Source organism: Nipponia nippon, unplaced genomic scaffold (assembly GCF_047370975.1).
Source record: "Nipponia nippon isolate SJK-2023a ecotype South Korea unplaced genomic scaffold, ASM4737097v1 scaffold_11, whole genome shotgun sequence".
In the NCBI taxonomy this organism is placed as follows: domain Eukaryota; kingdom Metazoa; phylum Chordata; class Aves; order Pelecaniformes; family Threskiornithidae; genus Nipponia; species Nipponia nippon.
The window spans coordinates 26276807-26300280 of NW_028262302.1; the positions used below are offsets into that span (position 1 = coordinate 26276807).

The 23474-nt window shown below is 43.7% G+C and overlaps 1 protein-coding gene across 19 annotated transcripts in view; it reads right to left on the reverse strand.

Annotated features, from left to right (window-relative positions):
* Positions 1 to 1035: 1035 nt before the first annotated feature.
* Positions 1036 to 23474, reverse strand: part of KIAA0586 (KIAA0586 ortholog) — an 89612-nt gene continuing 67173 nt past the window's right edge. For 4 of the 19 annotated variants that reach the window (XM_087747996.1, XM_087747997.1, XM_087748003.1 and 1 more), the window contains 2 exons: positions 20162 to 20227; positions 15164 to 15533 (listed from right to left, as the gene is read on the reverse strand). In XM_087747996.1, the coding sequence (XP_087604122.1) occupies positions 15388 to 15533; positions 20162 to 20227 (212 nt within the window). In that variant the 3' untranslated portion in view covers positions 15164 to 15387. Of the gene's footprint in view, positions 1659 to 3272; positions 3551 to 3790; positions 13372 to 14037; positions 14376 to 14561; positions 14578 to 15163; positions 15534 to 20161; positions 20228 to 23474 lie in introns of those variants that run through there. The other 15 variants (XR_015702396.1, XR_015702397.1, XR_015702394.1 and 12 more) reach the window with 15 other exon arrangements.

Sequence of the window (23474 nt, forward strand, 5' to 3'; positions counted from 1 at the left end):
CCTGGACCTGCAATGCCAGAAACAAATAAGAAGCATGAGAAATCCCGTCCTTACGTGGGGATTTTCTTATCCCAGCCTTCCACATTTTTTTCAGTTGTTATTTCTGGGGTGATCTCCTATATCTTGCTTGTTTTATGATATATGAGAGCTGGAAGGTCACCAAGAAGCAAGTGTCGTAATGTCTTTAGGATCCGCCAGGATGGGGGCTTGGCGCATGGGATGAATCCCGCAGGATGGCTGGGTCTCCAAAATGCCGATGTCCGACTAAAGCATCAAGGAGCAACTTTCCACACTGACACTTCACTTTCCCAGCAGGACCATCCACTGAGTCCTCAAGCTGAATGGGATTTTTGTACTTGTTTAAGACCTTTTTTGTCCTCAGCAAAGCACCATTCAGGGCTCCCCGGCAGGGAATAGCCAATTCCTGTGAGCTGGAATAGCCCATTCTCATGTGCTGAGATCGCTGCACTCTAAACCAAACATTTTTAAAAGTTTTGGCTGCTGTATGGCAAACGCCCTCAATCCCCACTTGGGGTAGGTCCCTTGGAAAGCAATTTCTGATGAGTTTTGTGTTTTAATTAGAATGTGGCTGCATAAAAAGTTATAAAGAGGCTGCTGTTAAACCATACTTTTTAAAGCTGCACTGTGGGGGAAAAAACCCTTGCTTTAAAGCACGGGGAGGAATCAAGCGGGTAAGAAAGGTGATAGCTTCCCTGGCACTCTCCTGATGAACTCAGAGCAGCTGAGCCCGGGGGAAATGCCAAAACAGACAGCTCAGCTCCATCGCTCTTGCCTTCACCCGCCCAAAAACACCACCATGCCCCTGCCACGGCCACGCAGCCCCCACCTTCCCTCTTGCAAAGGATCTGCTGCACGTTGACTTCCACTCAAGGATGGCTTCAAAAGGCTCGATTTAGCAACAGATGCAGACAGACAATCAATCGCGCTGTCACCTCCGGTTGTGCACCCAATGGTTTCTCTTTTTCTTCCCGGCCCACGCTTGCCAGGAGGAAATTGAAGAGTTGCAAAGAAAAATAATGGAAATTGTTTATTCCCATTCTGCAAAGGATCCAGGGGGGTTCAGGGACCCCCCCGTGCAGGCACGGCTGCACTGACACTGATACCAGCCTGACTGAAGGTAGGCTTTGCCAGAGGTTAACCACTGGTGAAAGCTTCAGAAGAGCAGCCCCAGTGCATTTTTCCATCGTTGGTCACAGATTCATCATTGGAGGTTCTGCAAAAGAAAGTTTTTCTTTTCTTTTTTTATAGCTTCATAACCACTTAAAAACACTTCTTATGGAGGCGTAAGAGTCTCTTTCTTTGTTCAGAAGCGAGGAGTGAATTGGCAGAGGACAAGGCGAGGACAACCCCTTTCAAATGACTCCCCATGAACCAAGCAAAGCACCTGGATCTAGAGCATAATGGAGGCAAAAGTCTTTCTTTGCTGGATCTCTTTGGAGAAATAAACACAATAAATATTATTTATACAGCAGCTCACATGCTTAACAAAAGCCAGGCAACAGTTCAGCAGTTTCCCTGCTCCTGAAGGTGGGAAATCTGTTTGGTTACACTCACCCCCTTCCCGAGTTGTTGGCATATCCCAAGGAGAGCGTGATATTCCCATGTTTCATGGGCGCAGCATAATATGACAGAGACACCTAGAAATCAAGGACCAGCACAAAAGCAATAAATACCAACCACAGCGCTGAACCAATTAGCAAAACAAAAGAAAACCAATTCAGCCTTGGGTTTTCACTTAAAGGTAGCAACACTTCTGCTGCAGCCTGAGAAGTTCGCAGGCGTTGGCAGCTCTCTAAATTCACCTTGTGTAAACTCAGCCTCAGCAGAAAGATGAAAAATATGTTCCTGCTCCAGGCAAAGCTGCCGAGAAGCTGCAAAGTGGCTGAAAGAGGAGTCTACAGGCAGATTAATGTGGGGATTGATGAAATAGTCAGAGCAGCCAAATGAACTCAGCTGGACATGTGAGCAGATCGATAAGGATACGTGAGCAGCCCTCAGCCTGCCCAGTTAGAGAGAGCTTTGGAAATGATGGCCTGCCTGGGTCAAAAGCAGCACTTAGAAAACACAGCTAGAAAAGGGGGCCGGAATCAAGGCTGATCATATGTCCTCGCTGTGTCAGGAGGAACCCAACACAAAAATCAAAGCACCCAAATCACCGTAGTACTTGGAGGGTGCTTGCATGGCAGAGAGCAGAGAGAGCACTGCAGTGTCCTACAAAAAAGACGTACACGAAAGCCCGAACAGAGGTTTTTGTGCCAGTAGCTCTCGCCCCTGATGGAGGGATGTCTTCCAAGTGGGGACTTTAGATCAATTCCTGAGCTTCTACACATGGAAATCAATGTCTGATGTCCCAAGCAGCAGCTCTGTTCTGCCTTTATTAACCCGTAATCAAATAAAAAGTTTTAAATCAACTTTTACACAAAGCTCCTGTATCGCTGCTTTTTGGCTGCAGGAGCCATGGCTTTTCTGAAATCCTCTTTGCAAAAAGGCGGCACCAAGAACAGGCTCTGCTGCTGCATGAAGCTCCCCTACTCCAGAAGCTTGTGAGAAACCTCTCCTCTCAGTGGAAGCATCAAGCCCAGCTAGCAAAAAATAAATTCTTTTAATTCATATAGACATTTTGGCATGGCAGCCAGTCTTCATTAGTAAGAGCAAACGTAATACTGGTGACTTCAATGCCCCTTGCTGAAGAACACACTTCGAAACTCCTCCTGATGCTGCTGTCCGTGCACCCATCACCCTTGAAAACGGGGATATTTGAGATTTAAAGGAGGCTGTGCTGCAGCAGCTAACTGCAGCCCCCGTCTGCGGAGGACAAAGCAGCCCAACCCGACCTGAGGGGACGCAGGAGCACAAAACCCCGAGCCAGCGTGAAGGAAGGCTCAAGCTGGTTTGAGCTCCCCAACGCTGGGCAATGGGCCCGGGGAGCACCAGCACGAGGGCAGAGGCGACGGCGAACGGCAGTAAAACAACAGGCTGAGCTGGTCACCTAACCACCGCCTTGCGAGAGCCAGTATTTATTGCTCCACAGGTATCCCGGCCAGCAGGTAATGGCAACACAGCACTGGCTTCAGCGCTCAATAAAGCACAGTCAGCAGGAGAACCCTAATACTCCGGCTGGCGGGGAAGTTTTCACATCTGGGGACCTGCTCTGTTTAAAGCTCTCCTAATGGTCCCCGATGACTGTTTTCACAGCCAGTTGCCCTCTCATCCACAGCAGGGAAAGGAGCAGGGCCTCGTGGCTGCCTCACCTTTCCCACGCTGGCTCTGCCAGGCTGTGAGCATCGGCAGATGCCTCTGCCTGCCCTTGGCCTCTCATGGCTGAAATCAATAGAGCGGCTTCGCTTTTCAACCCCTCCTCTTACTTTCGGAAACTCTGGGCCACACCCCAGCTGAGAGCTGGCGTCATCCTCAGATAGCCATCAGCTCCCGGAGCCGCAGTACCTCTCAACGGGATGCTGGTGGCTCATCCGGGAGCTGTTCTGCCAACCTGATCCATCACGTCTCTGCTGTCTTCGATCAAGGAGCTCTGAAATTTAAAATACTATTTTAAAAAGTTGTTTTCAAATAGAGGAGGATATTCCCGCTTGGGCTTAGAGCCATGCTGGCCGCCGGCTCTGTGCAGGGTGGTACATGGTAGCACGGACCTGCACGGTGCCAGTCCAGGGGACAATGGGGGAGCCACGGGTGCATTGGGCAGGCAATGAGGTGGTTTGCTCCATCCTCTGACAAACCACAAACCCAGGGATTTTTAATCATTCCCCATTACCTCCGGTGATGCCCAAAGGATGCAGGGAAGGACCAGACGATGCCGGCAGGGAGATGGGAGCAGGAGGTCCTTTTGCAGCCATCTCTCAGCTTGTCTGGAGTGGATAGCAGTGGGGCTTTGGCACGTTCATCCTCTGGACACCGCCCGTGAGGGGTGCACAGGGAATGGAGCACACCTCCCTCCTCGTCCCCCAGCATAGAGTGCTCCCACCCGCCGCCGCCACCTGGAACAAATCCCTCGGCCGGGACAGCAGCAGAGGCCGGGGAGCAGCAGGAGAAATGATTTTATTTCATCTCCGCTGTGAGCATCATGAATCCGTGTGTAAACTGGCTTTACAGCAACAGCACCTCTAAAGAAGCTGAGCGAGAAAGCTTTCTGTTAAATAATAGACTTAATGAAAGATAGGTTAAAAACCGTCTATTTCTAATTGAACAACCCAAATTCCTAATTTCTGCATATGCTCACTGCCCTGATACACAGCACGTAATACATCTACACACACCGGCATGCGGTCCGAGAGCTGAAATGCTATACCCATCAGTTTGTCTGAGGGAGGAAGAGTTATCAGATTAAAGATCAGCAAGATTTAAGAACTGGTAGAGGATTTATCACAGTGTTTTTTGCACTCATCTGCTTTATGTACTCAACTGGGATTTACTTGGAGTTGTTACTATTTGAGCTCTGAGGAGGAAGTACGTGGAGTCCTTCTACATTTCTCATTCAGTGAGACATCCGAGCCTATGCCTAAATTTACCCAAGAGAAGGGTCTCATTGAAGCCAGTGCAAGTATTCATACGCCTAAATGTAGGCATGTGTTTTAAATATCTTGTGAAATTGAGGCTTGGGTGCAGTAATCCAAAATACTTCCACATTTCTAAGCTTGTCCCTGGCCCTGCTCCTTTCAGAGCTTCCGTCAAGTTGTTCAAAACCTTTGCACATTAATGTTTTCCGTTTTGTGTGGATACGGTGTCAGTTTTACTAGCAGCAGCCCCAACAATTCAAATACTCCCAGGGACAAAGTCACGGTAAAACAGCATTCGATCAGGTACTTGGGCTGCATCAGAAATGTATGCATTACCTTTATTCTTATTTATTCCTTGCTGCAAGAGGTCAGGTTTGCACTCCTTAAACTATCCAATTTCTGAGCACTGTTTTCTTCAGACGTTTCATTTGTCATGCAAAAGTTAAGTATCACAGCAAAAAATTCCCATTACAACAAACACCTTTTGAAACAAAAAGAAACCAAAACCAAACCAACCTTTTCCCTAACAGATACCTAGCAAGATACAGAAATAGCTGTAAAAATAACAGATGAAGCGTAACGGCTGTACTGCATCCATCTAATTTTGTGTTGTGTTTCTGGTGGTGGCCACCAGCAGATGCCCACAGTACAGGAAAAATAAAATCTGTGACAACTGGCTCACATTTGCTGAAAACGATCTGAATTTCCAGCTAATTACCTCGTGTCAGAACTGGCCTTCTACGCCATCTCACAGCCTACGAAATGCTCTTGCAATCAGGAACTGGGAAGGAACATTTTAATGCCAGTAAAGGCTTTGCAAGAGGACTTTGCTCCCCCGCGACGCAGCGCCCTGCCTAGAAACCCACATCAGTTTTTCTCTGCTTCTGTTTAAGAGCAGCATTCCCAGGCTGCATTTCCAAGAGGTTTTTGGTTTTACAGCTGTCATGACAGTAATTTTCTCAGCTTTGCAAGGTTCCCTCATATCCTGTTTGAACCGGCTTATCTCTGTTTAGAAGTGATGTTCCTACACGGCGTTCTTCAGGAACAGATGTTCCAGCTGATCTCACATCGCAGCCCTCAACGTATTACACGGCCCCATTTTGAAACAATTAGCCTGTCACCATTGAAAGAAACCTAATGGTTTGCTACTTGTTCACTTTTGAAACAAACAAAAAAAAGAAATCAGAAGTAACCTATGATTTATACTTTTTCCAAGTGTGCTAAGATGCTCTAAATTTACAGTTCATTAAAATGGCAGCGTGTCCTGGTTCAGCTGCTGGTCCCAAGATTTGTTATCTGGAGAAACAAATCTCTGGGCAAAGCGGCTGGCAAAGAGCTTCCCCAGCACCACAAGTGACAAAAAAAGAAAAAAAAAAAAAAGTAATGAGAATCTTTATTTACACAAATTAAAAGCTAATGAATTAGTGAGGAGTGTTTAGAGCAGTGGCATCCATAGCTTTTGGACCACAGACTGCTGTCAACACATGGAATTTATTGTGGAATACAAGGCAGTCTAATTACCAAGTCTTTAACGGAAGATGCTCTGGAGAAGACTGCAAACACCCAAATGAGGGCCACGTACCCGTGGTTGTGCCTCCCGTCGTCTGCAGACAAGGGCCTGGGAACCGTCCGTGCAGGGCGCTAACGCGGACCCAGTAAATCACAAGATGTGGTAAAGGGCTGCAGTGCCATAAAAGTCAATGGAGCTACATGCGGATTTATATCAGCTAAGAATTTGATCCCCTACATTAAGCAGCAATAATACAAAAAAAAGGAACTTGCAGGCTGCTGTAATAAAATTATCTCCCTTTGATCTCATCGAGATTCCTCCAGCCTAGTTCCACTCGGAGAAACTGATCTCATGGTCATACAGATCCAGACCGAAACGAGTGAGCACCCAGCACAGAGCCCATTTGCCGGCAACACACATCCCCTCCTTGTCCCTATCTGCTTTGCACCTTCCCCGGTATGATCTGTAACCCTGCTCCTGGTCGTCTCCCTTTTTCCCTGTATCTCCCTGTCTCTTGGGGGTGCAGGCATCCAGCGAGGCGGGCGGTTGAGCAAAGCCTGACCTGGCAGCCCCGTGGCTGACGTTTCCTGGCCGGGCCCGGGTGCAGTAACAAGGAAGACGGCAACAACCGAGTTTCCAGCATGGAGCAGCTGCCAGGCCACGTGTCCCTGCTGACACACGGCCTGGCAAGGAGAGGTCCAGTCTGTCAGGACCAGGCTGAGCAGGAACAGCATCTCCAGGAGCAGGCTGAGAGCCCAGGCAGGAACAGCATCTCCGGTAACAGCTCAATAGCAGCAGACGGAGATAGGAGACAAGCTGAGGGTCAGGAGAGGGCTTGCAACAACCACGAGCTTCAATTAACTGCAAACGGCAGAGGCTGCCTGAAATAAAGCTCCTTCTCATGTCAGCCGACACTCAAGGCAACTGCATTTTTGATCATCAAAGCAAAACCGAAAAGCTTTGCTCTCTGCAATTGCTCACAGACCTTAGCTGGGAAGTAATCCTGCCACTCAAAATTTTAGCGAGAGAAATGCTTTCTCAGGCTCCTGGAAAGACCACACAGCACAGATGTGCAGAGACATTCCCAGGTATTATACATGCATATCAGATGCGAAACTCTTTTCATAAGTACATTTTACTCTCAAGCAGACAGCCCTTAAAATAGGAGTAGCTGAACTGAAGGGCAGGAGTGGAACAGTGAAACGTTTGCAGGGCCCCATCCAGGTCACTCACTGCTAGCTCCAAATACACACTTAGCATCAAAGACTCCTCAAAGAAAGGTTAGAAGATGAGGTCTGCTCACTTGGAGGTTCTCAGGCCAACGGCGCTATTGGAAAATGACCCTTGGGGTGGGTTCACCTCTACCACCCCCCTGATCCCTGCTGTCCAGGAACGCTGAGGGGAAAGACTCGCCTTACCCCAAAGGAGGTGTCGCCAAGAGCAGAGATGGCTCACATCCTAGAGGGCCTGTTCCAAAAACCATAAGGAGGTGCAGAGGGCTAGCAGAGACGTGGACATCTTCACTGCCCAGCAAACTGAATCCCACCCTCAGCAGAGACATGGCAATAGGACCTCTGTAGAGGCCTACCTTTTGCATACATAGAAATAGTTGTTTTGCAATGAAAGGCAAATCATAGACCCAGCACTTATTCTCCCTGGAATATTCCTACAAAGTTCATCGCTGATTAAAGTGATTTTGGCTCCCCACCCCCCCCAGACTGGCCTTTCTGCCTCTGGGTTCTTGCACATACCCAGGAGCGCAGCACTCGGGGACTAAATTACCAGGGTTATAATTCTTGGCTGTGTACTTTTAACTACAGTGAGGCGTTGGCAGAGCTCAGCGCACTAATTCACCTCCATGTAAACATGATTATTTCAAATGAACTCCAGACGGGGTTTAACTGTAAAAACATCTCTAGTTTTTGTAGCATTTTTAAGTGTTCAGCTCGGAGTTGTTCTTGTTACAGCAAGAACTTACCCTTTCTTCAGTTTACAAAGAATATTTTCAGAATTAATGATGTCCCAACACCCTCCCAACTACAACACGATGCTTGAACGAAAGTCACAGGTCTGAAAATTAAGCTGCAGTGGGATTTCACGGTCAGGATTTTCCCTTTCTTAGCCAGCCACTCCTTCCCTTCAAAGCAGGAACGCTTTCTGGTTTCAAAGCCAAATTGAAGAAGAGAACTGAAAATGGTAAGAGGTATGCACTTGGCTGCATTTCTTGCAATGTTTCTGACGTAGGGTTCCCATTATAGCTTGCAAGGAGAAGTGGCAGAAGAACATGGTGTGTACATTGTAATGGTTGTACTTTCTCTGAGCAGACATGCTTCCAGGAGGCGGCAGATTAAAGAACTGGTGTTACTTCAGACAGAGGAAAATAGCATCTTGCCAGTTGTGTTTATTTGTAGGGACCCATGATTTATGCTTTCCCATTTGTAGAGGGGTTGAGAGAAACGGATCACGTGGGCTCTGTTTAGATAATCCCTGAGGAAATTCAGACTACGTCAGGTGGGGAGAGATAGGGCTTGTTCTTGTAGATGAGAGAGGCTAGGGAGACGCAAGATTTCCTCAAGATCCTGGAATGAAGTTCAAGGCTCCAATTTTCTGAAAAGATTGAGTGTGGGTTGTGAGAATGAAGCAATTAAGATAACAACAAAATTAGTCCAGGTAGGCAGGGATGAGCAGTTCTTTGCTGTTATTTATTGGCCCAGGGCAGAGAAAAAAAAATGTTCCTCCCTAAAGGATCTTTACCTGTCAAACAGTACAAGAAGATGCAGAACTGTTCCTACAAGCATGAAAGAGGGATCCGTCACCCTCCGACCCACAGTCCTGCTCTTTGTTTTCCATAAGGATGCCTCTTGGTGGTGTGGTCCCCACCTCATCCCTCTGCACCCTCCTGGATTTAGCAGGACTTGCAGAAACCAGCCACTATTGTCCCTATGAAGGTCTATGAGAACCTAAACAAAACCACTGGCATCCCCTGCCCTGAACAACATCCTTATTGAAACGAGAGGAGGCAAGAGTGCGACTGCTTTTAAGAAGAAAACACTTATTGCAAAGATGGCTTTAGTTAATTGATCTGGGGAAACAAAACAAAGCAAAACAAAATCAGCTGTTCAAAGTTTGGCATTGAAAGAGGCAATGGCACAGCAGCCTGAACACAGAAGGGGAAATCCTCCTTGGTCTTGAGCTGCAAAGCTTATCGGCCAGAGGAATCCCTTACTCTACAGCACCTGGCACCGTACTGCCTAGAAAGCTGCATTAAACAATTGGCATTAACAGACGTAAGCGCTATTTAAGCAGATGCTGAGTTTCACAGCAAGTAGCAGGTTTCATCTGTGGCTTGGTGCCCGCTGCTTTGCCATAGGTGCTGGTGAAGGAAACACAGCAGGGAAGAAGCCACGACTCTGCAGCACGGAAGGGAAGACGGTATTTATGTGAGAGAGGCAGGAGGCTGAGCGCCCTTCTCCAAGGGCACAGCACGCAGGAAGAGCAGTTTCCAAGACTGTCAGAATAAAAAGAAGGGGGGGGGGAAAAAAAATGACAGAATGCCACTCACCCAGCAAAACCCCCAGTCACTGCAAGAAGCCTCTCCCAGAACCCATTAAAAATAAGCTCTAAGTCATCATTTCAGTGGCAAGATTTTTACACGGTGATCAACAGTCGGCTGTCCAGGTGATAACAGGCTGCAGGTTAAGTACAACTGTACATATATTAAGGAACAGGCACCAGCCAGGGGAGATTTTTTTTCAGCTGACAGTAAGAAATCGGTGTGCGGAGATGGCAGAGCAGGGAATGACCCCACCGATACGACTGTAGCATGTCCCTATACGGGGGGCTCTGCCTGCAGCCAGTTCAAGGCAAAATGAAATGTTAGCAACTCTGGTTTGCAGGGCTGGGCACTCCTGCCAGGAAAAGACAGAGCCCAGAGAGGGCCTGAAGAGTCAGAGCTGCTGCCCTGCCTGCCCGGGGCGGGCAGGATGAAGACCGGCGCTGCCGGGAGTGCCCTGCCTGCTGCCGGCAGCCGTCACTGCCTTCCTCCCAAACCTTCCTCGCAAACCTCCCTCCCGGCAGCTGCCCGGCCTTCCAGCTCATCGGCAAAGCAGACAGCAGTAGCAGGATTGCTACTTTCCAGTTGGTTTCAGTTTTTTGAGTTTTTGTGAAGTTCTTTTCTCAGCACCCGCTCAACTCTTCAGATGACTGATTTTTGCATCTCTCTTTTTTCCCCAACTATTTTTCTGAGAACTGCCCTAGACCGGCAACAGCAACAACATGGGCAAGAACCCCACTGGCTTTTAGTTCAAGCCATTTCAGGGGCTTCATGTACCCCTTCAAGGTACTCAACAGCTTCATTGCAGGACCCGTCAGCCTGGAAGACCTACGGGCCTTGAGGGTGAAGTCTGATCAGAACGACAATGCTTTAACCTCTTCCCAAAGCACCTCTTCCCAAAACAGCCCTTTCTTGAAATACTGGGGAATGACCTCCTCCATCAACAAGGTGCCTCACAGGCTCCTGATTACACTTCTGATTTGACTTTTCTCTTACCTTCTGGTTTCTAACCTAAATATGAAGCAATATGTAAGGAAGCAAAATAACCCCTGAACTGTAAGAGTCCACTTTCTGCACTCACCTCTCATGGCAGAAGATGACAGCAAAAGGCAAAAGCAGGTTTCACCTTCTACTCAAAATGTAACAAAAGCTCTAGACATGGACACAGGATTGTAGGTTTGTATTATTGCCATCACAGCAGCAGGGCCCAGGGCATTATATGGCCTCTGCTCAGCTGGCCACATCACTGTAGTGAGATTTCGAATTTTTTTTTTTTTTTTTTTTTTTTTTGAGATTTCTGGAAAAAGCTTTGTTGCAGTTCCCTCACCTGTGGCTCAAGGACACCACAATATCAAGATCTGGATAAATGATCTGGCCACATTTGCAAGATCAAAGAAGCAAAATCACATCCAAGCCCTGGAAGGTTGGGGGAGGCATCAACACACAATCACAATAATGAATATTTTAGAGACAACTTTTAAAGACACGTATCTAAATCAGGAGTGCAGCAGAAGAAGGGGAGAAAAAAAAAAAAAAAGAGAGCTCCATAGGAACACGCCTGCCAATCAGTACAAATATCACCGTGCTTATACAGTAGCTTTCAGTCCCACACACAAAACCCTGTTGGACACCTATAGAAAGGATGAACTGATCATGCCGTATCAGTTCCGTAGGATGCAATCCTCTCACCTTTCTGTCTTAAACTCTTGTGTCGAGTGTTAACAGCGAGCTGTTAAACAGCTGCAGGCTTCCAGCTCTTAAATGGCTACATTTCAGACTGGGATCCAGCAAATTTTTGCACATGTGTAATTTTAAACATCTGAGTACTCAATTCACAGGGAGGAGGTTGGCACATAGATCTTTACCCAGTCAGGACAGAAATGTTATCCTGTAGCAATTTGTCAAGCACCTTGGAAGGTCAGCACATGTTTTTAGCAGCTAATTTTGACAACTTCCATCTCTGAGCTATGAAGGTGAACAGCAATAACAAAATACTCACTTTATCTAATTTCCCACAATTCAGATAAGATTAAGCGTGCACATGAAATTTTCCACTTCCTATACTGAAAACCAAGATAAGTCAGCTGAACAGGGGAAGGCTGACACTGGCATCAGACAAATTACCAGCTTACGGCCGGAGTCCTCTCCCAGGAGCCTGCGCTGGCCTAGGTGCGAGGATCCTTGCCTGTGCCAGGAATTGCATGATGTTCCCGTAGATCCACCCAGTCTCTTTATTGCTACAACCCTCACCATACGGCATCTCTCTTTTTTCTTCAGGGAGGGAGAGAGGACGAGAAAAAAAAAAACTGGATTTTGAGCATCTCGCGTCCAAGCGGCCAGATTTTACTTACCAAAGTCAGAAAAAGATGTTCTGCAAACATAAACACTTCTGACATTTCAGTTTTGCACTTTCATATACCGCAAGTCCCATCCATGAACAAATACCCTCGTTCTAGTGCTCTCCTAATGTAAGACACGAGCAAGCTTCACCAGGAATTCAGTTGAAACAAAAAATAAAGCCAGGGTTTTGGTTTCCACCCTACAACCCTGAAATCCAATAACACCCCCATACCCCCCCACCTCTCTGCTGCTGAGAATTAACTGAAAAATATAGCTGTATAGAGGTGGTTTTTTAATACTTTTCCTGGATGGAATTCTATTTGATGCTGTTAAGCTTTGATGACATACCCCAATGACTTGCTTGGAAGAAATCCATTTAGCAAGCTTGCAAATCATGCTGTTTCAGTTCTGTGAGTGCCCATGAGAAATGTGCATTTTCAATCATAAAAGCTGTAGAAACAAAATGGAACTTGGAGATGCAGACAGACGAATTCCTTATCACGGCTTGGCTGTGTTCACAGAACATGTGCTTACCATTTCAAACTCCGGAAAACTATTTACAGGCATCTGAAATACAAGACTGAATCCAAAAGTAAGAAAAAAGATAAATTTCTAGAAGATACTTTTTTTTTTTTTTCCATTTCAAAGGAAAAACAGAGACTCTGATTAAAACCAAAGCAAAAAACGCCACCCCCCCACGCAGCCTGTAGCTTTTCCTAGGAATATAAATACTTGTAATATGATTTATGCATGGGGTGCCAGATTTACAGAGGTCCACTTATGTTTATGTGGCAGGATACTCTGTTTTGGGGAAGCTTTGGGGAAGGAGAAGCAAATAGTTTGCACTTTCTTCACCTCTCCAAAATTCTCTTTGAATGGGAACAGCAGAGGTTGCAGTGGGGACAAACAATTAGCACATCCCACTGCCCCAGTGTAATCCCCACCAGCAGCAGACCTTTGAAGTACAGTGCCAGGAACCCAGAAGCTTCCAAAAAGATGAATCAGTCACCTAGAGTTGGGAGAGAACATAACTCTATGGGGAATTTTCAAAACAGATTAAAAATGGTCTTCACTGGGCATTTTTTGACATATTTTCCTAAAAACACAGCTCATTTCTACAGGATTCAGTCAATGACAATGACAACACCTTTGATTTAAATGCATTTGTTCCCAAGAAGAGAAAAAGAAGAGAATTAGAGCAAAATGTGTGGCGCTCAGCACTGCAGACAGTAAAACCTGACACAGTTATTTTCCCGGTATGATGAGACAACTGCCTCTCCCACTGGCCAGGGCTGTCTCATCCCTTCCCGTGCACACTCCTTGCCTGTGTATCCATCTGCTGTCTCCTGTCTCATCCTTAGTTTGTCAGCTGTCTGCATGTTCTCGATTTGATTACCTCTGGGTGCAAGAACAGTACAGCTCATTTGCTTTTTACACTGTAACAAAGGGGACATAAATTATATATTAGCATCCTCAAAAACCTAGCAGTTTGACAGAGCACTTGGAACATAGTTTTGTGAAGGTTTTCTCTTGCAGGAAAGCTGGTTTAAGCAGCACTTGCCCTCTCCGCTGCATTTCATCATCCTGCTGTCAGTTGTTCTACTGCAACCACTTGATGCCTTGCTGTAGCAACCTGCTGCAGGGTAAAAGAACATCTCCACCTTCCACAAAAATGCCACTGTTTTTTAAAGCACTGATCATGTCAATAGTCTGACTTAGAGCACAGTTCCACAGACAGCAGCACAACCTCGCAGATACTCTCCTCTGCTCCTGGTGGTTTGTCACAGTGTAAGAACGTCTAGAAGCAGCTTTACCACTGGAGACAATGTTCGTGGCATCATATGCTGAAAACCAGCTCCCAGTAATGTTGTCTCATTTGTGCCTTTTCTTTTTTTAAAGTGATGTTGCATTTTGCATGAAGCTTGCCATGCTTTTACCCCTCACCCAAATCCACTATTTACATGTCTGTCAAGACAGACAAGAAATCAACTCTATAACATGCTAAAGAGACACTCTTTAAAGTTGAATCCTCGTGATATTACCGACCTTGAACAGTTGAAGATCTCTCGTCTTCCATTTACCCTCGCAGATTCTGCAGCAAATCAACTGAACCTTGTGGTCAATGAGATCAAAATAAAACCAAGAGGAACTTCTAATCTTTCTCTGTTATGGAGAGATGAAATCAGCGCAGGCTCCATAAAATAAGAGTAATGGGAACTGTTCATGGTTACGAGTATCTGCAACAACGAGGTGCCTCTCATTAAGTGATGCAGTGAAGCTGTGCAGATGCAGTTATATGCTCCAGCGTCACAACAAGGTACAAGTCAATGCAAAAGGAGTATTTTTTTTCTTAGCTTTTGAGAGATGCCTTCATGCCCCATGTCTTTGAAAGTGCCACAGTATCTCCTCTTCTCCACAGATATCCCATGAAAAGCTCAAACTGGATGAGGAACAAAGCAAAAGCTGTGTTTGTCCTGCTTGGAGGAGAGCTTCTTTCCTAGTTTTCCCACTGACATGTCTGAATTCCTCTTTTTTGTTTTGCTTGGATGCTGCTTGGGGCAGACAATCCTACCTTCCTCCCCAGTCACTGCTGGATCGACCACGTTGTCCCGATTGCGGCAATAAAAAAAATGGAGCAGTCCCTGGGAGGGCGGCAATATGTTCATGCACTCTTGCTGTTAATCATTACTGTGGTATTTCTGACTAGAGATTATCAGGCTTCTGAAGGGCTGAGACTGCAGCAACTAGCTCTGTCTCATGAGGAGAAACTTACATTTAAAAATGTAAACAAATAACCTTACCCACACAATCTGTCATTCAGACATGTTTCAAGATGGGAAAAAAAAAAAAAATCTTTCGGGAAGCAAACATCAAAACGCTGAAAAATTCTTGTAATTCTAAAAAAAGAAATTCCTCATAACAACAATACAAACCCTTAATGGTCTCTTTTACATACAATTTTGAATTGCTGCCTTGTGATAGCAGTCTTCTAAGGATGAACAAGCTCGGAAGATACCTAGGAACACAATTTTCTTGCAAACTTTGGTTTCAAATATATTTTCCTCTGGCTCCACATTCAACAGTAGTGACATATTGAGCCAAGCATTTTTTCCCATCAGCAAGGCAGACTTTTGCCATGGATTTTAGTACCAATCACTTCCATGTTCATCTGTACATACAATAAATAGTTAAATGGCCTTCCCCTTTATTGACTTAAACTCACGATGATTCTGAAAGAATTGCATTTTATTTGCTTAAAAATATTTTACATATTCACAAACAGAATAATTGCCTAAGTTTATAATCATAACAAAATTATAAGAAAAATAGTAGAAAATAAACAGTACTTGAAGACTGGTATTTTGAGGAAACATCCAGACTATCACACTAGGCAGACAAATGCACCGATGACAAAATCTTCAGACAGTGACTGCCATAAAAAGCCATAAGCTTTAAAATGTATTTGTCCCTGAAGAATCTGAATCACCATGTATACTACTCACACTTTGTGTTTGGTTATCTATGTTCATGGAAGGCAGCTTCACTGACACCTTTGCTGCACAAACGTGTGAATTTAAATGTGGGGCAGCATCCTCTCCTAAAAAAAAATTAAAAAAGCAGAACAAAACACATTATTTGCTGTCTATGACAAACAACTAAACTATACCTAAGTCATCTCCATGTTGCATCACTCCATGGAAATAACAAGAGACAGACACCCTTACCGTCCACAGTTTTGAGGCATTTCAGAGAGTGCTGTTTTAGCCATCAGGGTTCTCTTTATCAGGTAACAAAGGCATGAATTTCTGTACATATATAGATTGCGTCATATTTACATACAGATACACCATACACACACACACGCACATATATAATCTCCAGTAGGCCCAGAACAATTTCAAATATGCATACTAGTGTTCTCCACAGACACTAACAGTATTTCTAAACTCCATCTATATGTTTATGTCTGTTTGCATTAAACCCTTAGAAAACTTTCAGGCTGTTCAATACCACATATATATATATAATCGTAAAAGGCAAAGCAATCCAAATTGAAGGCATTGGCTACAAGTCCTACAGAGAAAAAACACCCCGTCAATGCTTCAGCTGCTCAGAACACAAGCGAGAAGTTGTTTTAGCTCTTCCCTATCTCCAACCCATTTCCCTGACTCATTAAGGTCCTTATTGCTACTCCTTTGTGGTTTATCTCCCTTCTTTCATCCTCTGACAGACTCCAGAGAAAAGGTACACAGCCTCCCCCCCCCCCCGGAGATGTGGCTTGCAGAACTTTACAAGCCACATTCATCTTCCAGCAAGCCTGAGATGGCACCTCGCCACTTCCCATTTTTGCCATCTGCCCCTGCAAAATGTGGGACACCCTGGGAGAGGGACAACCCCCGGCACAGCCCAGCCACCGCCGTGCCAGCAGCCCCTGCGAGGGAGGAGGACACGTCCCACGGAGTTTCCCGCAGCACCGGCTGCTGAGCAGCTGTGCAAGATCACTGCAGCGCTGAAAAGTCTCCCTGTCTGGGAACCACTGGAGGGGTAGAAAACAACCTGTAGCCAGATACCAGAGATGGGAAGGGAGAAGGGTCACGGGCAAGACTTACTATATTTAGCCAGAGGAAGGAGACAAGACAAATCAATTTGTGGAGCAGGGGGATCAAGACACAAATCAGGCTACAAACACAGAAGGAAGGACAGGAGAAATGGCGTTGGGTGAATGGTATGACATTCACAAAACTACAGAAAGAGCATTTTGAGATTTCAGTTGTCCTTGGGACATGTAAGTGCAGCAGCTACAAGCAAAACAAACATGTATGAGTGTGTACAACAGCAAAGGCTCTCTTGGAGTTTGTTCTTATTCCAATAAGCTATAACAAGTCTCCCTTCCTCTGTGATAGACTAGGTAATTAAAACACTATTTTCCCAATAAAACCAAGAAGTTCAGCTTTCTTTCACCCCAGTTAATTATCTCCTATGTCACTGTAGTAATAATCTGCTTTCATCTGACTTGTAGCAAAGCACGCTTCAAATGGCTAATTAAAACAACAAAAACCCACGGCTAAAATAAAATTTCATCCAGTGTTTTTCATGCTAGAACAGCAGCCCACAGCCTAGGAAGTCAAATACGAACGAGGCCAAAGGCAGTAAAGCCAGTACATCGAGCAACCTGTGCCAGCCAAGCCTCCTGCGCCTCAGGAAGGCAAGGATCTGGCGAGGGAGCAAGAGCACAAGAGCATTTTTTGCATCCCCAGGGAATCAACATGTCCCCTGCCCACCACAGCCACTTACCCACTTTGCAAGAAGCAATGTCCATAGTTTCACTAGACTGTCCTCACTAGCTGGACAGCCTTCGTCCCCCCCCAGCCCGAATCCCTCTACAAAGCCTAGCTGCCAAAGTTTGGGTTGGCATGGGTCTGAGCAAACCTAACACATGAGTAGTAAGAAGCCATGAGAAATTCTATGTCTTCTGAACATGATTCAAAAGCATGTTTACGGTAACACCACAAAGACATGCAAGCAACATATGTGTTTTGTTTTTCCAGAAGTACTTCCACAAGCTTAGTCTGTAGCCATGTTTGCGTGATAAAAATAGGTTATTCAGAAGGGGAACTGAAGGAAAGCAAAGCGTTTATTTGGTTAGACGTGAAGCTGACACACAGTAAAGACGTGAATGTGTAATGCCCGAGGAAACTTTGTAAATCATCCTAGACGCTAAAGCAGCTCTCCAACACTATATGTAGTTTGATGCTTTCAAAGCTTGACTTTGTTAATAATTTCCATAGTCATGTCACATTCCATGATGTCATTGTTTCAACAGCTGTTTTCAGGTTTGTTAAAAAAAAAAAAAAAAAGAGGTTAAAAAATAAAAAAAAAAGAAAAAAAAGAGAATATTCCCTTATCCCAAGGCTCTGTAGTAACTTCCCAAGTATTTGATTGTGGGGTGCTGAAAGAAAGTTATCATATTAGTCTACATTCTTCCTAACACATACTCTAATATATTTTACAGACATACTATAGTTCAATTTTATGATAAATATAAAATGCTAAAAGGACAGAAAAATTAAAAGAATTATTCCATCTACTTGCTCAACAGAAAAGTTACCAGGTCTTGAGTTATCTAAATATCCTTAAAGATAAGCTTAAAAATACCTGAAGCAAACATTTCCCTTTTTATAAAGACAGAAATCTGAAGTCTTTGACTTTTAGATGCACGCAGAAAATATAGAACCTGGATTTTCAGCATTTTAACTGTAAAAAAAACATGGCTATCCTATTTCAGCTACATGGGAGATTCTGCTCCATGACTGTAACTTGCCAGGCTAGTCCTGAAACTCTACGTTGGCCCAAAGATACAACTACTAAGTTACTCTCACACGTGCTTTATCATTATTACCTTTTGCTTAATCAAACCTCATGCATGCACAGCACATAAAACGCATTCATATATACATATAGGGATGAGTATGTGAATAAATGCACAAATACAAGCACACAGGTTTAAATGCTTGTATTCCTGTTATTTACTGATGTCTGTATCTGCCTTTTGCTGCACACGAGTGATAGCGCTTGCACAGTCCCTGGCCAGCTCCTTCTTTAACAATGTGATATTCCATTTTATTTCTTCCCCCCATCAGAGAACAGCTCATAACCAATACTGAGATGGTTTCCTCTTAAACATTGAGCTCTTCACTGGCACAAATATGCAAATTGCAATGGTGCTTATAATCTTCTGATATGCCATAAAATTGGAATGGAAAGTTCCTCCCTTTACAAAGCAGTGCAGGGCAGGAAGGCAGGTAATCTTCACAACGTTTTTCCCCCTCTTTAGAGGCTCTGGAAGTACTCAGCCCAATTTTGTAATCACGTACTTAGATGTATTTATAAAAATTTTCCTTGTTAAAATCCAATAAATGGAACGTGTGACCTGAGGTGGCCTCCAGTCCTCCAAATTCATTGTCACTGTCTAATAGAATACATTCATATACACTGAAAACTGACACTCTTAATAAGTGTGTAAGGGTCCTTGACTGGTAGGAACTCAACAGTGACTGAAAACATCTTGGTGACCCACTGATGGAAAAGGTCAGATTTCAGATTAGAGATTTTTCCTGTTCTTGGCAATCTATAACAAATTCATTTACAGTACTAAATTTCCAGATCTTTCTTTAACAGAAACATAAAAATTAATGGTGTGTCAACCATCCAATGACCTGTGAAGGGAGTTTTTCTCTAAGAGGTACTGTCACACACAGAGTATGCTATATACAAGTGTATCGTGAATGTATCCCAAATGGAAAAGGAATTAAACACACTGAAGGGAGGTTTGGTTACTAATACCATATGGCAACAATAAGAACAAAGAAAAATGTTTAAATCTTTCTCTTTAAATTTTTCTATTTGGCAAAATAAAAAGACTAAACAAGTCTGACTTTTAAGCCAAATAAAAACCATGTGCTTTAATTCCTTCAAGTCGGTGTCCATACATTAAATAAAACTTCTATTTTTAATCTATCCAGAGGTAAACCAGACCCATATCTTACAAGTGAAAAGAGCTATCTTCAAGACAAGAAATAGGGAGGGGTTTGAAGGATCAGGACCCAGGTTATTGTTTCAGTATTAAACCAGAACCATAACTACTGTAATTACCTACATATTACTTCCTAAAATTGAAAAACAACCGTCTTTCCCCAGCAACCCTCCCTCTACTTGCTAACGTAACAACTGAAGCAGCTAACTTCTAGAGCAAGGATAAACTTCCAAGCATATGTAAAAACAACTCCAGTGCAGTGCTCTCATTCCTTTAATAGCACGGGTTGATATGAATGGCTTGTTTCTTCTGCTGCCAGATTCCAGCTGCTTCACTTTGTTTATTACTGACTTCAAAGTTTAAAACACTGTCCTGTCCCAACAAATAACTTCCTCCAGATGGCATTATCTCAAGTGTTCAGAGCACTGGGGACAGCACAGCACCTGCAGATCTGTAACTCAGCATCTTAAAATCTTCAATGAAAGTGCCTTTTTTTTTTTTCCTGTGGCATTCCCCCATTTTGCTTTTTCCCTACAAAAAAGATTTACATCTGGGATATAGTTACAAAGACTGTTAGCAGGGAAACAGAGTTGTCAGAAATTCTTTACAGCAATGACTGTAAAGTAGAATACCTACAAGCCCAAAGGTAACAGAACCGCTATCAGTAGAAACACTTTATCTGCTCTTCTTACCCGTAAGTAAAGACGTGAGATACATATTTGTGCCAATGTGTGTCCGATCCATGTCTCCGTGGGTATCTGTAGGGTACCAAAGAAAAATTCACTCATTTTCATATGTGGTTGTACAGGCAAGTTACCAAGTATAGCAACCCAAGAAGCAACATTTTCAGCAAAATCAAAATTATTCCAGACTGGCTAGGCTAACATATACTTATAAGAAACATCCGTATTTTGATGTAAGCAATTCTGAAGGCTACACTGAAAGGAGAAAATACACTGCAATGTCAGTCATGTTATTAATTATAATTATACGCAGTATTTCCAGTTCAGACTCCTGTCTAGCTACATAATCTAGCTACATATCGGCTACATAATTCAATGCTTCTGGAATTTAATGACTTATACAGTTGAAAGTGGGCATGATAAGGCACCAGTCACATGGCCTCAAGATTGTAAAGAACACAACATTCTCAGGAATAAGCAGGACCATCAACAGTTTCTCAAATAATCCAATTGCTTGGACAAAATTATTCTCCATTCATTAGAAATGATAGCTCCTCCACTTTTCTAGCCCTGGCCACCTTGAATCCATATGCATATTTATGTTATTGTGGAAGAGGTGTCCTTTCTCAGCTCTGCCAGAAATGAAGCAAAAATGCTTAAGCATATGTGCTTTCCAGGGCAGGGACTCTCTTCTCGTTGAGTAAAGGCTTTGCTAAGCATAGGGGCCCCGGCTGCAGGTCAGCCCGCTGCCTTCCACTAGGACAGAAATACAGAAATCAAGAACTAGATGCTCTGCAAATGCATGCGGTTCTGTTTTCGGAACTCAAAACCAGACTGCCCCTAACTTAGCCGGTTTCATGACAACCAGAAAAGACTCTAGGCAAACTTAGGCCAAATTTCTAGGGCTTAGTTACATGAAAGGGATAGATTTACAATTAAAACACTTCAGTTGTTTTACAGAAATGGACTGACATCGGTAGGACTTGAGCCAAAAATGTCTGGATTTAAAAGCATGAGTCTACTGCTTGAGCTGAAAAAACACAGTTTCATTCTCAAAGGCTTCAGCCAACTCATAAACCTCCATAAGTGGGCCACAGACACCAGCGGAGACAGAAAATTATATAGTATAAGTTCAGTTCAAGTTTTGACCTAAACTTGGCAAATTCCACCTTCCCATGGTGTAATGTACTTACAGAAACTCTGCATACAAGCACACAGAAAATAAACATGCATACACACACATGCTTTTCTTTTTTTGTTTGTTTCTTTAAACCCTAATGTATATCCTAGCTATAAATATTTCTGAAAAGAAAATAAATTCAGATTCCCAGTCAGTAAAGGAGGGTAGGACACAGGCTAAGCAGCTAACAAATTTTTCAAAGCAGAATATTTGAAAATTATTTTTCCTCCTCTCAAGTCTGAGTTCAAGGTTCAGTGGTTTTCCAAAACATGCTATATTCCCACCAACAGCAACACTAAACAGAACAAAAACTAGAAATACAAAATAAACTAGAACCAGATTTTTCAAAATCCTAACACAGGGACCGGTAGGGAAGGGCAGACAGAAAGCAGTTCCAAAAACATCTAGGAATGAGATTGCAGAGTTTACTAAATAAATATTTCCTTTTGGTGCCTAAAATCTACTCCGCTCCTTTAGATCTGGCATATTTTGCTCTGTAGAATATCTCATTGCTTAGGAAGTTTGTTCCCTGGCCACAATTCTTGCTGCTGTTTCCTAGCAAATCACTTCCAAAAGATGTGTCATGGTCCTTCCAAATAACTACAGTAATTATTAATACTAAGAAGAAATATTAGAAGTCAATTTGATTTTTCCATGCAGATGCCTGCGATTTTTGGATGTGCAAGTGGCTAGAAACAAATAGTCTTTTCTTAACTTTTAAGCACTGCTTTTTCTTGACTGCAACCATTTTCTTGAGAAGAAGTGAGATGAGGGGTCTGCGGTAAACTTTGAAGCAGCAGCAGCTTTTATTTCAAAGTAAAAAAGGAGAAGGAGTTGGTTCATTACTGGTCCAGAGTCTTTGAAAAGCACTAGGAAAATATGTATCTTGTGCAAGGGCTGGGGGGAGTAATCTCCAAATCCGCAAGAGACAACCGAGGTAAACAGCTGGTGGAATCGGGAGAATCTGACAAGTGATAATTAAAAACCTGCATATCTAATTGTGTAGTTAATATTTTATTTATTCGGTAGAACTAAATATCACCTACATACCAATCTTTTTCTCATTTTCTGCAAAATCTAACAGGCAAGCGGACAGGAAGGTTATTGTAAAAGTATGTTTGTAGAACATACTCAGCTCTGTTATTCACACCTTCATGTTTGGGGATCCAAAAGACATTTTCATGCCAGCATCTGAAGCAAAATAAAGAAGCTCAAAAAGAAAATGGGCTCAAATGATTGATAGTGGGAATTCACGCTAAATTCTAAGATAATGTTCTGCAGCCTTCCCTCAGGATGCAGAATCATTCACTGCAATCCGAGCAGCAGGACCGGCTCCACTGAGACCTTGTATCTTAACAATATTAATTGCAGCAATACTGCCTCCAGCTTATCTACATCGTACCGCAGTGCTAGACATAATAGCATTCATAGCCTACATGGGGAGTGGCAAGTAAAAAAAAAAAATAAAAAAAAATCAAAGCATCTTTTTAATTCTTAAAAGTTACAAGGTCTGTTTTTGTATAAAATAATTTACACAAGTAATTAAAGTTGAATGAACAAATTCAACGATGTTTCATCATAAATTAGGGTTGCAGTGGGTTTGAAACTGAACATCTTTCCAGTTCATGCTTAAAACGAAGACGGGTGTCCCAGTGAGGGGATGCCCTAAGCAACTGATGTTCTTTTGTAAGTTAGCGTGCTGGCCAGGATATATATTGGGCTGCTCTGGAGTCCCTCGCTGCCTCACAATTTTTTTTCAGATCAGTTTGGCCCACACAGTTAAATTACCAACAATTACTCCGACTTGCTGCTCTTATGCAGTCTTTGATGTGCAGTTGTCCGTATCACCTGGGATGCACATAATTCGGGGCAAACGACAATCTCTACTTATCAGACAGGTTCAGTATGTTGCAGGTCAAGACCGAGCATGTTATCTGCAGCGATGCTTGCACCGCGTGTGCTTACTAAGCACTGCACGCTATCCAGCCCTATTAACTCCTCAGCTACGTGACTGTTAAAAAAAATTGTTAGGAATGTAAGAGGACAACTTGCAGTGAATCAGTGTGAGAAGTCACAAGCTACTTTCTATCCCTTAAAAGCGTTTCTTGAGGAGCTCTCCCTCAAACAGACAAGAGGATTTTC